Source organism: Paroedura picta, chromosome 1, assembly GCF_049243985.1.
Source record: "Paroedura picta isolate Pp20150507F chromosome 1, Ppicta_v3.0, whole genome shotgun sequence".
NCBI classification, from domain to species: Eukaryota; Metazoa; Chordata; class Lepidosauria; order Squamata; family Gekkonidae; genus Paroedura; species Paroedura picta.
The window spans coordinates 142,284,661-142,300,020 of record NC_135369.1 but is presented as its reverse complement, the minus strand read 5'-3'; the positions used below and the strand labels follow the sequence as shown (position 1 = coordinate 142,300,020).

At 42.3% G+C, this 15,360-nt stretch overlaps 1 protein-coding gene across 1 annotated transcript in view; it reads left to right on the top strand.

The window, feature by feature from the left end:
- The window catches only part of CD109 (CD109 molecule), a 100,456-nt gene extending 89,834 nt beyond the window's left edge, over nt 1–10,622 (top strand). Inside the window, exons 32-33 of the mRNA XM_077306636.1 lie at nt 53–155; nt 5,069–10,622. Coding sequence (XP_077162751.1) covers nt 53–155; nt 5,069–5,241 — 276 coding nt within the window. The 3' untranslated portion in view covers nt 5,242–10,622. The remainder of the gene's footprint in view (nt 1–52; nt 156–5,068) is intronic.
- Nucleotides 10,623–15,360: the final 4,738 nt, after the last annotated feature.

Below are 15,360 nucleotides of genomic sequence, written 5' to 3'. Positions count from 1 at the left end.
CTTTTCAGAAACATATATTGTTCTTTGAATCTATTCTCTTTTTATTTTCCAGTTGAATAAAACAGTGTTTTGTGTGGATGTTCCAACTGTGAGATACTTCAAAGTTGCAAATACTCAAGATGCTTCTGTAAATGTAGTAGATTACTATGAACCCAGTAAGTACCAATAATTTTTGACCATGCTGTAGTGTATAGTTGTGTCCAGTAGAGTGAGGAATGAACTCCCTAATTTAAGGAATGACATAAAATGGAAAATTGTGTGTGATGTATTAGCACTAACAGAAACATAAATAATGTTAATTCCATTAACAGTAGCAGCTGCAATATTTTTCTCTGTCTTAACTGGCATAAAGCAGTAGAATATTTTTGATCTATACCAGTTGAAGGATTTGACCCCTTCTATTCCAAATACAGCCTCTTGTGGCACAGAGTGGTAAGGCAGCAGACATGCAGTCTGAAAGCTCTGCCCATGAGGCTGGGAGTTCGATCCCAGTAGCCGGCTCAAGGTTGACTGAGCCTTCCATCCTTCCGAGGTCGGTAAAATGAGTACCCAGATTGCTGGGGGGGGGGGGGGTAAACAGTAATGACTGGGGAAGGCACTGGCAAACCACCCCGTATTGAGTCTGCCATGAAAACGCTGGAGGGCGTCACCCCAAGGGTCAGACATGACCCAGTGCTTGCACAGGGGATGCCTTTACCTTTTATTCCAAATAAAGAATTAAAGGTAAACCTAGTTTGAGTTCAGGGGCAGCTTTAAGACCAACAACATTTTATTTAATATGTTTTGTACTAATTCATGGCCCACTTTCTGCCTGTATGTGTGGACCTGTAATTCCCATTTCATTGTATCTGAGGAAGTGGGCATGCACACAAAAGTTCATGCCTTGAATAAAATTTTATTGGACTTAAAGGTGCCATTGGACTCAAACTTTGTTCTCCTGCTTCAAACCAACATGGCTACCCACCTGAATCTATAATGGTGAACCTGTGCAGTTACCAAGTGCACAATTGTTTTGTATATGACTACTAGTGTGATAGTATTGTGATGTTCAGAGCTGTGTAGAAGAAATACAGAAGGAAAAAGGGCACACAGCCATGGAGGCATTTGGGTGAACTTGTGCCTGTCACATACTCTGTGTTATTGTGGGGATAAAATGGAAAAGAATGTAAGGTTCTTTGCATATACATTGGGGAGAAGGGTGAGGTATAAATCAAGTTGTGTGTGTACAGAAACCTCTGTACACTCTAGTTTTTAAATAGGAGTGCACACAATAATCTATATTAAAATATAAGTGATGAGGAAAAGACAAAAAACAGGAATAGTCAGGGCCATTCTGCACTTCTAAAAATTTAGCGTTAAGCAACTGAAATTGCTTAACACTATTAAAAATGCACCCCTTGCCATTTCTCGCTCTCCTCCCACTTTCTCACGCTTCCTGGCACTCCGCACAGCTGAATAAAATGGCTGCAAAGAGGGACTTGCAATGCCAGCGAGTCTCCCCCTAGCTGTCAATCATGGCAGCCAGTCAATCAACTTTTTCCCAGTTTTAAAGGGAAAGCGATTTTCCTTGGGATGCGTTTCCTGTGTCCTTTGTCCTGAAGGGGCTTTTTTCTTTTGTTCTTGGTGTGTGTGTGTGTGTGGGGGGGGATTGCACAAGGAAGGGCGGCTTAACGGAGAGAATCAAAGGCAGGCCATTAAGGCAGGGAGTGAGGTGAGGGGCTTTAGTCTTTCTGCTGCTCAGGAGCTGTCATTTTGTGTTTGCCTGTGTGGCAGAGAGGGAGGCGAGAGACGGGGCAAGGGGGCATGGCTCTGGGAGGATGCATTGCCTCTCTGTAGCTGTCAAACGCACATGCCAGGGGGGACTTCAAGGGTGCTCCTTGGAGGAAGAGGGGTTTTATTGGGCAGCCACCCTGGGCTTTCAGGCACAGCTTCCTGCCTATGTAGAAATATCCCCAAGGCGAACCCACAAAGGCTGCCTCTCCAACCAGCCTGGAAAAAAGCTTAAATTTGCAGTTCTGGGTGTGTTTTCTGTGTTTCCTAACTGGGGAAGGGAACAACTGCTGTGGTGTAATGAAGGCAGCAGAAAGTCCCTGTTTGGGAAGAAGGGAGAGGGAGACAGGCTCGAGATCGGGCATTGGAAATGGAGATTGTGCTGCTTTGCACATGTCCTTGGCTTGTGGCTTGCTGCTTCCTCTCCTCCCGCTAGTGCTAGATGGTTGGCTGAATCCACTTTTTGGGATTCCCCCACTTTGCTTTAATATGGAGGATGTAGCTGCCGGTTTGCTGCTGGGATGCAGGGTGCAGATGACGTTGTGTGAAAGGTTTAAAAAATAGCGTCTGCATAAGGTTAGGATTTTACATTATAACTTGAGTGCGGAATGGCCCGCAGAATAACTTGGAATCATTTGACAGGGGAATGCTTATTTGTGTCATTATGGGTAAGAGTCTTCTAAGCTATAAAACTGGAGAGGGTGAGAGACTTGAGGAAGACTTAGGCAGGTTGAAGTTCTGGAAGTAGCTGTGTGCACCTTTTGTGTTTTCCTGGAGTGAAGTCATGAGTTTAGCTTTCCCATGTTACCTTCCGAGAACATGTTGAGTCACAGCATTGTAGGAAGCTGGGAGACAATTGTGTCACATTCTCATCTGCCTTCTAATTCCCAATCACAGCAGATACACAAGTTCCCAACATGAGAGCAGTTTGTGCATTGCCTAGGTGTGGAATATGAAGCCCTTTTTTGGTGTAGATACAGGGGTACAAGAAATGGAAAATATTGGCAGATACATATGGAGCAACCTTGTATCCAATAAGATTGCATTGTGTTGTGGCTAGTATTGAATGTTGACAGGTGAAATAATGATAATCTAGAATCTTCTTTTGATGAACTTCTCATTGGGTAAATGTTATATGTGGTGGAAGAGTGGAATTGTGCTTATCTGCCTTACCGTCTGGCACATCTGTTCTAACTCTCGGAGACCAGGTGCACATGAATGGGTGTATTCATAGGTCTCAAGTTCATAAAACCAACATGCAGCCTTCCAAGATAAATGGTTACTTCCTAGATTGTATAGAAGATCATGGTTGTGCAGTTTGTGGATATGCCCATAATGTTCATTTGCAGGTTCTATGTAAATGTTTCATTAATATGCAGATGTCCAGCTTGGCAAGACAGTCATGCTTTGTGGGTGACACATAGAGTTTAATGAAAAATTAGTATAATCTGGGCCTTTATGAATCCTGCCTTCTTTTAGCAGGATAATTAGTTCGAGTAGGAACCCATTTTGCCATGAAAAGCCACCCACTGCTGCTTTCCACTTCCTCCTGTTCCTTTTTCTTAATCCCACTGATGCCTTTCCCCTGCCTCTTCCCTCTGCCTTCCCTGTCACTGTTGCCTTGTTCACTTACTCGTGCCTGCATCTCCTTCCTTCCCCATTTTATCTGTTTAGTTTACTCAGTCACTGTCTTCTCCCTTCCTTGCTGCTTCACATATTTGCTTACCTCATTTCCCCTGTACCTCCTCCTTTCCCCCACTGCTCCTGATATTGACTGTTCATGAAGTTGTTAAACAAGCTTCAGAATGGTGGCTTTGATCACATGACATCACTTAGTGAGATTTTATCATTTGCCCTGTAAATTTGGGTTCAGTCCCTTCATCCCCCCCCCCCTTTTCAGGTTTTTCTGTAAACATGAAGGCCATTCATAGAACCTCTCAACCTCAATACATGGCCCAATTGAGCAGATTTTTTTTATCCATTCCAAGGCACTGTTCAGAGTATATGTGTTATATTATATGAATGCATTTCTTGGCATTTCTAGTTTTTATGACTGCAAAATACAATTTATAGAATAGACTTGCAGAAGACATGAGGCAGTTTACAACCCAGTGGGAAGAGTCTTTTGACTGGACCTCCCCAAACCTAGGAGCCAAAGGCCACATATATATAATTTAAAAGGAAAACTTGAAAAACAACCACTGAGGAAAACTCAATTGAAAACGGTTAAATCTGGAGGCCGTTCTGGTTGTGCTTATATACATATACATATATAAAAAAGAAGAGATAAGAATTGTTTATTTGTATTCATTGTGAAATTGTTTAAAATAGCCCGGGATAGGTTCTGTTTTCTGTTGCAATAATTTTGAACCATCCCTTTTTTTTCGTGGTGAAGACATGAATACAGCTTGGTTGGCTTTGCTTAATTGTTTTTATACTAGAACTTTCGTCAAGAATTTATTAAAACGTTTCTTAAAGGACTGCTCTCATCTTAAAGCATCTTTTATACAATGGTTTGTTTGAATTAAAACCAGCAGTTGAAAGTCATCATTTGTAATAGAACTTAGTTGACTGAATTTTTCCAGGACTCTAAAACCAAGACATTATTGGTGAAGAAGATTTACTTTTAGAAAGAAGGAAATGCTGGTGGATTATTTTTCCTAGAATTTTTCCAGCTGTAAAATAAGACTTGGTTGAATTTTTAAAAAGTTATTTCCCCTGAAATACTCAGAAATTTGCTGAAGGGCATATATGAAATTTATTCTGGTTTTCTGAAACCACAGCCAATATCTCATATTGCAGTTGGCCTAAAATAATCGTTTTCCTATTGCTGTGTTCTAAATGCTTGGATCAGTGCTGGAGCAAAAACCGTATGAAGCCTACTGCAAAAGAACATATAATTTATGCCTAACCATAATTGAATTTTTGGCCCTTTTTATACTTTATTATCTTATACAATATTTGTAGACATCCAAATATGTATATAGTATAAATAAAATATTCCAAACACTCGTGGATCATATAACTATCCTAACAGATAACTGAAAACCTCACAGTAACTACTACCTGTCATTACTGTATGGCATGTTATATATCATTTATCTGGGCATACAGATCACTGTAGAGTAAGTTTGACAGTAGAGCAGGAGTGTCCTTGGTGTGAACAACTGTATCAGCTGTTTGAGTTATCTGCTTCACTGGTGAATTAATATATGCGCCTTTGAAAATACAACAGTTACATTTCCTTTGATAGGATTGTCATAATCTAGCAACATTGTTGACTGTTCTTTCATAACAGGGAGAAGAGCAATGAGAAGCTATAACTCTGAAGTGATGAAGCATGTATCATCTTGTGCCCTCTGTGAAAATGGCTGTGATTTTTGCAGATTGAATTCGGCTGGCTCTTCAGTTGCCTTCTCCTATGAACTGTTTGTAGTACACATAAGTCTTTTGTACATGTGGCTGGTCTAAGAAGTCATGCATCCCATAATACACTTCTGAGAGTAGCAGGGCACTCTCTCTCTGTCTCTCTCAAAAACTGTTCTTGTTAGCCCTTCTGGACAAAGGAGGCTTCTCAAGTCCACTCAGTGGAGGCAGAGATTCAGTTTAAAGCAGTCAGCCACTGGTAACAATGAAGTGAGAGTTCTGAATTAGATAAAAAATTAGTAAAACCTGTAGGTCTAGAACCCCCTGTAGGAATTTGCATCTTGAACAAAAGCAGCATATATATCTAACAGGAAAGGGCATGTTCCTCTCTAGATGGTCTCCCCAAAAAGAAAATCCACAGTAAAAAAAATATCCAGCCACGTGGTTCTCTCCTATACACACTCAGGCCAGAATCTGATCTCCCAATAGTGACAGCTAGATCAAGCCAAGTGGTGGCTGCTGTGTTAAAATGAGAACATTCCCAAATAGGGTTGGGTGCTTCAGCTAAGGGGCAGGTGCATTGGCCAGCACACACACACTGCACCTGCATGTGTGCGCCCACCGGTGCGCCGACGCCCATGCCTCCCCTCCCCCCGCACTGTGGCGCTAGCTTCTTTGGGCGTGAATGGCTGCTTCGGACGCCAAAGTGCCCAACCCTATCAGTTTATTCTTTTTATATCTATTCATGGTCAGATTTGTTCTCCCCCCCCCCCCCCCCAATGACTCAGATGTATATATTTTCTGGAAGCTTTTTAAATTTGAAGAAAATATATTTATAAAAAGCCCATAAGCCATTCATCCAGTTTGGTTTCTAATTCATTTGCCCATTACAATGGAAATTAAAGTTTTTCGGACTTCAATAGCACAAGATAGTCCCAGGTTAAAAAAATCAGTTTTGTTTATTCCGATTAGCACTCAGCATGACTATAACGCCTCCTTAGTTGTGTTCTAGAAACCAGTCTTGGCAAATTAATTGCACTGGTACGTGCTTTTACAATGTGCAAAACAGGAATAGTGTTAATTAGCAAAACAAAGTGGGATTGATGGAGGACCATTATTCATTGTTTGCAATTGTATAGGCATGTGGTGAAAACAATTGTGTCTCAGCTGAGGAGACAAATGTATGGTTTGGGTTATTTTTTAAAATGATGGAACTGTCTGAAAGCGAGTTCAAGGCTTCTTGTATTTCAGTGTTCACTTTTCACTGGGTAATATGTCAACCATGTGATGTCAACTTGTCTACACAGATCTGCAAGGAAAAAACATTAGCTGACCAATTGCAAAGCTGGTTCACGCACTGCTTTTGAAATGACTGAATATGAACTTGGATCTCGAGGCGTTTTAAGGGATTCTGATCTAGAATTGTGCAGGAGTTTTGTCTTTTGGGGTTTTTTGGTAGATATATTGCTTTGGTTATATAGAAAAGAGTGCCTTCCCAAGCCATAGAGCACCCTTGAAATGAAAGCACAACAAAAAAGGGTCTCATTCCATAGTTGCTGGGAAACAGGCTAAGATGGCATTCAAACAAGTTCCTTTTTTCTTTAGGCATAGACAGAATCCTCTTTCTACTCCCATCAGTGGTAGAGGAGGTGGTGTTTTTCTAACAACTTTATCCTTGCTGATAGTACTAAAGCAGAATTGAATTTCTCCAAATAATCAAAGATTGCTCATTTTCAAATATTATATTGACCCTGAAATTTAAATGTGCATTTTCAATGTGCAACCTTACCTAAAAATGTAAATCCTTTAAGCTTATTGGCATTTCTTTTGCTTTAATTGTGGTGGGCTTCTAATGCATAATCTAATAATTGTAAAATATCATCAGCATCATAGCATGTTGGCCACGAAATCTGCCAAACACTATGTGATATCACCTGGCAAAAAACATGCATATATGGCCATCAAATACTACAAAATGTCAAGCCAAGTATCATATATTCTGAGAATATATAGATAACAGAGAACATTAGACTCTCTCCCTACTTTTTTATAATTTTTATGAGAAAATTTTGTCCATTTTTCTTCAGTATCAGTTCTTTGTGCTGTAATATATACAGGTTATTAATATGTACAGTATTTGTACCTGATACTGATCTCTATTTTAATTGGTTTTATTTTGTTTGAAAAGGGTTCTAGAGCAGTTAACCTGAGTGGTGACTAATCTGCTTTTGACATTGGGACATTTTATTATTTTGGGGAAAGAGATGTTATAGTAATGAAAATAAAACAATGTATGTGATAGATTTCAAGGGGATACATATTTAGAGAAGTTTTCAGAAATTCCTATGGAGCTGGTGAGCTCATTTGACAAGTTCAGTGATAGGTCACAGGCTATAATATATTATTATTATATTATGTTCTAGTAGGGAAGCCCGTTGTATCAGAGAATGCAATGGGTACTAGCCACCTCTCTGCCCCAAGACAGGGCTGAGGAGGCATTTTGCAGGGTAGGGGGGAAGGATGTGGCGGCCAGCTCCTCCTTGGGCGGGCTGCCGGGCAGCAACTGGTGAGGCCTGTCTGGGGTGGAGAAGGGGCCAGTGCCCGTTGCATGATGTGATACTGTGGGCTTCCCTGGTGGGGTGAAAAGCCTGTTGGATGGAGGGCTGGGGAGTGCTGGCGGGCAGTCAGTGCCTCCTGGTCCGGGCAGCGTGGTAAAGCTTTAGAGGTCCTGGCGGTGCCCCATGGCTCTGGCAAGGCATTATTGGGCCGAGCATGGGAATGGGCGTGGGGGCCAACATAGACTCCTCTGGGGTGCCACCCTGTCCTCCAGGAGCATTCTCGGGCCACCGCAGGGGGAGGCTCATTCCCCACGGCATGGCAAAAAGGCTCCTGCAGGGCAGCAGAGCACCACTGGGGACTCTGCAGCAGCCCCCACAGGCGTTGAGATGGCTGGGCCGAAAAAGCCTGGTAGAGCTGTGGGGTGGTGCCAGGACTCTGAGGCTCGTTGCACCACCATGAGAAGGGTCGCTGATGGCCCCACAGGCCTCGGTGAGCCTTCTCAGGAGTGGGTGAGAGGCCACCGTGCCCAGGGCAGGACTGAAAAGTGTCCTCGATTTGGGGGGGAGCATGGTATGGACTCTGGGGCCACCGCTAGGCAGAGAAGGCTTTGGGAGGATGGCGAAGAACTGCCAGGGCATTTGGGCGAGACCTGCAGAGCCTTCAGGGATTGTTTTGGGGCGGGGTTTGGGGGAAGGCGGGTTATTGCTGGCAGTGGCAGGGCGCCAAAAAGACCCAGATGCCCACAGAGGGCTCGGCGAGACTTCTTGGGGTGGCGGGGGGAGGTGCAGAATCCCTCCCCCTCCATTCCAGGGCATGGCCACCTCCTTTCCAGCAATGGTCAAGAGCACAATGGTGGCAAGTTCACTACAGTTCTCCTGGCTGGGTTTGTTGTGGGCAGGCGGGGCTGGGCCAATCAGGACGTGCACAGCTGTGCTGTGTGCATCCTGATTGGCCCGTGGACAGGAAGCAGAGGTTGGACAGGCCAAATAGGCTCCGTCTAGGAGTGCTTTTCCCACAAAGTGGTAAGAATTATAGATCCCCCTGACAAATATATAGCTTTTAAATATATTTTTGGTAAAGTGTAAGATACTGGGATTCTGGGGTTAGTATTATCAAGGAAATCTCCTTGATATACTTTATATCTCCCATAATAAAACCTTTCTCTAATATAGTTGTAATCATACATTGAATTGATAGAGCTGGATTTATTTGACATGAGCTATAATACACTGGGTTATTAAGTTGCCTCATGACTTCCAATTCATAATCTGACCTATTTTGAATAACAATACAGCTACTGTTATCTGCTTTTTAAAATAATAATAATATTAGGGTTGCTAGATAATTTATTTAATGCCAGCCTCTCTTGGTTGTTCAAGTTTACCCATCACTGGTTTAATAGGTGAGTTTTAAATTTTTGTTCAATTACAATCTCAAATGAAGTGAGATTTAATGGGTTGGATCTTCCTAATGGACCCTTGAGTGGCAAGGAAAGAAATATAGGGCCATTTTCCATATAGTGAGGACTCATAAATGCTTTCATGAGAGAGTTAAGCACAAATTTAAATCATGGGATCTTCAAGTGCTTTAACTTTGTTTGTCTTATTAACTATGAATGGTGTCAATTCTGTTTCATATAGGTAAATCTATCTTGTTACATATATGTGTTTGGTAGTCCTTTAGATAATTTTCAGCAAGTGTTGCTCTGGCTTGATAATATATTTTCAGAGAGAATTAGGTCTCTGTAATACAACAGCTTTCTTTAGCAGCTTCTCTGCAATCACCGTGCTGGTTTTTATAGTAAAAACAAAACAAAACTACCCCGTTTTGTTAAAGTTGGGGCTCGTTTCCATAAACAGACTTTCTCTTATAGCCAACCTAGATCTTTTTATTGATTTAATATGTAATTGTGATTGCTGTTAAAAATAACAAGATGTTCTGATTGTATCAGGTTGTTCCTGTAGGAGAGGAACAATCCAGTAAAGCCAACATGCACAAAAGGGTTTAGAGCAGGGGTAGTCAAACTGCGGCCCTCCAGATGGCCATGGACTACAATTCCCATGAGCCCCTGCCAGCAAATGCTGGCAGGGGCTCATGGGAATTGCAGTCCATGGACATCTGAAGGGCCGCAGTTTGACTACCCCTGGTTGAGGATCTCTGTATATATGGTGCACACGCAGAGTTAAATGTGTTGTCTGCAGATATGGGTTTCAGACCCATAGCACTCCAAGTTCAAAAGTAAATATATAAATGCAGGAATACTATATTTGTAGATCAATGGAAAATGTTTGTTTTTAGTGAAAAGTACTGTACAAAACATATGCATAGAATCCAGACTGACATACTTCAAACTTCGTTATCTATCCTTGACCAAAGGAGCTCCTGCCGACCTGTGCATTATCTTCTAACACCAGACCTCACTCAAAAAAGCCTATGGAAAAGCTTTCAAGTAGTTTTGTCCTAGTGAACACCATACCACATTTAAAATTCATCTGCTTGCTTGTTTTTACCAAGATACTTTGTTAACTCAAGATTTATGCTAATGTACACTTTGTCCTAGACAGAGGCTAGAACTGATCAGTGATAAAGTGGGCCCCTTTTAAAGGCTATGTTGAATATATGGAGTGCCCTGAATAGTCCAGACTAGCCTGAGCTCAGCAGAGTTTGGAAGCTAAGCAGGTCAGCAATGGTCAGTACTCGGATGGCAGACCACCCAGGAAGACCAGGGTTGCTATTCTTAAGAGGACAATGGCCAAGTCTCTTGCCTTGAACACTCAATGATTGGGATTGCCATGAATCAGTTGCAACTTGAGGGCACTGAATTGTTATTGAATGTATGTGATGTTTGCACATGTAATTTTAAAATAATGTGGATGAAAAATGTTGGCCATTCATACAAATATAAAAGCATTCTTACAAACATTAAAGCTTTTGATTGTCATTTCTTGATGGTGTATGAAAATTATGTTGAACAGTTTATAATTTAAAATACATACTACTTGATTGGTTACTTGGGCGGGGTGGTGCTTTTTAAATTGTTTCCATATATCTCTCCCCCGCCCCCCTGCATGAGCAGGATGTACTTTCTCTTGGGGTGGGCATACTTCTGCATCTGCATCTTTCCCCTTCAAGCTGTGGCCTCCATGGTGCTCCTAGTGCCTGACCCCAAGGAATGGATTTTCAGGGAGCTGCAGCTGGACATGGAAGGTGAAACAGTCCTTTCTACTTGTGGTTCTTCGAATACAGTCCACTAGCTACAGGTTTAGGACTATGAGTCTTGTTGCTTTTGGTTTTAACCTTTAAGACTTAATATGATCTTGGCCCTGCGTATCTGCAGGACTTTCCATCTGAATAGAAGCCCCCAAGAATCCAGTAACACCAACAAGCTACGGATCCCTGGCCCTAAAGAAATACGCCTGGCCTCACCACCTTACTAAGCTCTGCAGTGCCTGCAAGATGGAGCTCTTCTGCTGGGCTTATAGTTAAGGCCAGCCAGGAAATCACTACCAGGCCTTCCTCCTGTCCCGTATGTCTTACTCCTCCTGCCTTCTGACGCCTTCTTCAATCAAATTTCACCCCTGGAACAAACTGTTGATGCTAATAATTCTGATAATTATTAATATTTTTAATTGTGATTTTAAAGTCTATAGATTTTACTGTCCAGCTGTTTTATGGTATACAATGAATGCTTGTTATTTACTGCCCTGAGATGGGAGACTTAGAGGGGCAGTATAGAAATCAAATGAATGAATAAGTGTACTATATTTAATTTTATAGGTTATTTTTAGCTTTTTAAAATTGGTTTTATGTATTTTATTATGCTATTTTAATTTAAAAGATGAGACATCAGTATCAGTACTGTAAATAGCAAAGTAGGATCCACATTAATTAAGCGGGCATCCTTCCCCAGTCAGAGGATGAAGCAGGCCTTCTTCCTCTTTTCCAGGAACACCTAGATAAAATCTGCTGCTGAAGTGCATAGATGTGACATTCATGAAATGTGCCAAGTAGATAAAAGATCATGCTCACCAGGGTGTGCACCAGTTCTTGACTTCTTTTCCTTGCTATGGAAGATCTTGTTGAAGTCAAAATGTGACAAAATTCGAAGTGTGAGAACAGCCTGATTCAAGCAAAACATGATCACAAACATGACCACACACATATAAAGATGGCTAGAATTATTCCTGATCCGTTATGGAAAGTCCATTCTGATTAATGTACACAGAGATTTCCTACGCATAAAATACACACATTCACTTCAGATGTGCAAAGAAAAGGTGTGTGCTGAGCAAGCCTAGCTTTTGAGCTGGATCAGACTAGGTTTTCTACCAAAGGAATTTTCCCATTCCCCCTCCACAAAATGTTGCTCCTGGGGGCTGCACGGGTCCTCACTGGATCATCTTGGAGGACCCATGTCCAGCCATCGCTGAGACAGCTGCATTGGTTGCCCGTCTGCTTTTGGATCAAGTTCAAGGTATTGGTTTTGACCTTTAAGGCTATACATGGCTTAGGTCCTACCTACTTGTGGGACTGCTTGTCTCCTTATGCCCCCCACCAGGCACTCCACTAGGTGGGTATGAATTTGCTGACGGTCCTGGGCACCTGGGAAGTACACCTGACCAGGGCCAGGGCCTTTTTGGTCCTGGCCCCTACCTGGTGGAATGAGCTCCCGGAATGGGCCCTGTCAGAACTCTCTGGGTTCTGCAGGCCTGCAGAACAGAGCTCTTCTGCCAGGTGTTTGGTTGAGGCCAGTTGGAAAGAACCGGGGTGATAAGATCAGGCTACTCCTCCCCTCTAATTGCAGTTCCCCTCCTGTTCTTGACAATGTTTGATATCCCTCTACAACAAGATTGATGTCAGCAGCGTTGTTATGCAGTTTGCTTATGCGATCTAGGCTCAGTGGATATCTCTAGGTAGTATTGCACCGCCATCTTGGAAATTTGGCTGATCTTGTTGATATTAGATTAGAATTTTATTATTAGAATGTTTTATTGGGCTTTATATGTAGGTTTTTTATCTTGTATGTAAACCTCCATGAGCCATTAACCCTGGGAGTGGTGGTATATAAATATGATTATAAATAAAAATAAATGAAATATGGGGACTCAGAAATGACATAAGGGGAGTCTGCAGCAGGGAATCAGTAGAAATTGCCAATTTGGATCCAACTCATTAAAATTAATGTAAAACTTTCCAAGAAAGCTCCAAGAGGCCATTACTAGGATGAGATGGAGGAATAATATGTACACAAATCTTAAAGGTCTACAAAACATGTTCCGTGCATGAATTTCCATTTTAATTTTGTGACTGTATAGTTAGCATCTCTTTGGGGGCAATGTTCAGTTTTTTTCCCTAGCATACTTTTAGACTGTATACAAAGTAGATTACACAGAGCTGCCCTGTCCTGCACTGCTTTAGGATGCTTTGGGCTGATCCTGCGTTGAGCAGGGGGTTGGACTCTATGATTCTATTAGGTACTAAAGCTGAACTGAACATTTGTGAACGAATCACTGCTGTACAAAATCAAAAGACTGCCAGAGCAATCAACTGGCCCACAAAGCATCCAAAGCTACCCATGTATCCTGCAGAACTCATAGAATCTTGAAGTTGGAAGGTACCTCCAAGGTAATCTAGTCCAACCTCCTCCACAATGCAGGAACTCACAACTACTTGTCTACCCACAGTGACCACAATTTCATGCTCAAGTGATCTATAGAGTCCAGCTTAGCCTGGAGAAAGTTTACCTACCATCCCACAGTTGTGATCAGCAATTCCCTGGGAATGCAAGAGACACAAGAGACAAAGACTTGCACACATGCCTTGTGTTATGGACATTCGGAAGGGGCTGAAATCGGCATTAAAAGCTAGATTGCAGGAGTTGGAAATATGCTAAGAGCTCTTAAGAAACACACATCTGTACTAGAATGGGTACACGGCAAATGGACAGTGCGCAGTAGACTTGCTATGGAGACGAATGTGGAAAGCAGAGGAAAACAACAATAAGCACAGCAACTTAATTGGAAATAAATTACAATACAGTTTAATAAATCCTCAATTGTATTTCTGTGACATGAAAGAAAACTTTTACCAGGAAAGGCTATGGTCCTGTAAGTAATTCTGTATATGACATACGGATTGTAGCAGAACAAATATTACACCCGATTTGAAACCTATTGTTGTTGTTGTTAGGTGCGAAGTCGTGTCCAACCCATCGCGACCCCATGGACAATGATCCTCCAGGCCTTCCTGTCCTCTACCATTCCCCAGAGTCCGCACCTACTGCTTCAGTGACTCCATCCAGCCACCTCATTCTCTGTCATCCCCTTCTTTTGCCCTCGATCGCTCCCAGCATTAGGCTCTTCTCCAAGGAGTCCTTCCTTCTCATGAGGTGGCCAAAGTATTTGAGTTTCATCTTCAGGATCTGGCCTTCTAAAGAGCAGTCAGGGCTGATCTCCTCTAGGACTGACCGGTTTGTTCACCTTGCAGTCCAAGGGACTCGCAAGAGTCTTCTCCAGCACCAGAGTTCAAAAGCCTCAATTCTTTGACACTCAGCCTTCCTTATGGTCCAACTTTCGCAGCCATACATTGCAACTGGGAATACCATAGCCTTGACTAAATGCACTTTTGTTGGCAGGGTGATGTCTCTGCTTTTTAGGATGCTGTCTAGATTTGCCATAGCTTTCCTCCCCAGGAGCAAGCATCTTTTAATTTCTTTGCTGCAGTCCCCATCTGCAGTGATCTTGGAGCCCAGGAAAATAAAATCTGTCACTATCTCCATTTCTTCCCCATCTATTTGCCAGGAATTGAGAGGGCCAGATGCCATGATCTTTGTTTTTTTGATGTTGAGTTTCAAGCCAACTTTTGCACTCCTCCTCCTTCACCCGCATCAACAGGCTCTTTAGTTCCTCTTCACTTTCTGCCATTAGAGTGGTATCATCTGCAGATCTGAGGTTGTTGATATTTCTCCCTGCAATCTTGATCCCAATTTGTGACTCCTCTAATCCCGCCTTTCTCATGATGTGCTCCGCATACAAGTTAAATAGGCAAGGCGACAGTATACAGCTTTGCCGAACTCCTTTCTCAATTTTGAACCAGTCAGTGATTCCATGTTCAGTTCTCACTGTTGCCTCTTGACCTGCATATAAATTTCTCAAGAGACAAATAAGATGCTCTGGTAATCCCATCTTTTTAAGAACTTGCCACAATTTGTTGTGCTCCACACAATCAAAGGCTTTAGCATAGTCAATGAAGCAGAAGTAGATGTTCTTCTGGAACTCCCTAGCTTTCTTCATGATCCAGCGTATGTTGGCAATTTGATCTCTAGTTCCTCTGCCTCTTTGGAATCCTGCCTGTACTTCTGGAAGTTCTCGGTCCACATATTGCTGGAGCCTAGCTTGTAGGATTTTGAGCATAACTTTGCTAGCATGAGAAATGAGTGCAATGGTGCGGTAGTTTGAACATTCTTTGGCATAGCCCTTCTTTGGGATTGGAATGTAAACTGACCTTTTCCAATCCTGTGGCCCTTGTTGAGTTTTCCAAATTTGCTGGCATATTGAGTGTAGCACTTTTACTGCATCGTCGTTTAAGATTTTGAATAGTTCAACTGGAATGCTGTCACCACCACTAGCTTTATTGTTGCTCAGACTTCCTAAGGCCCATTTGACT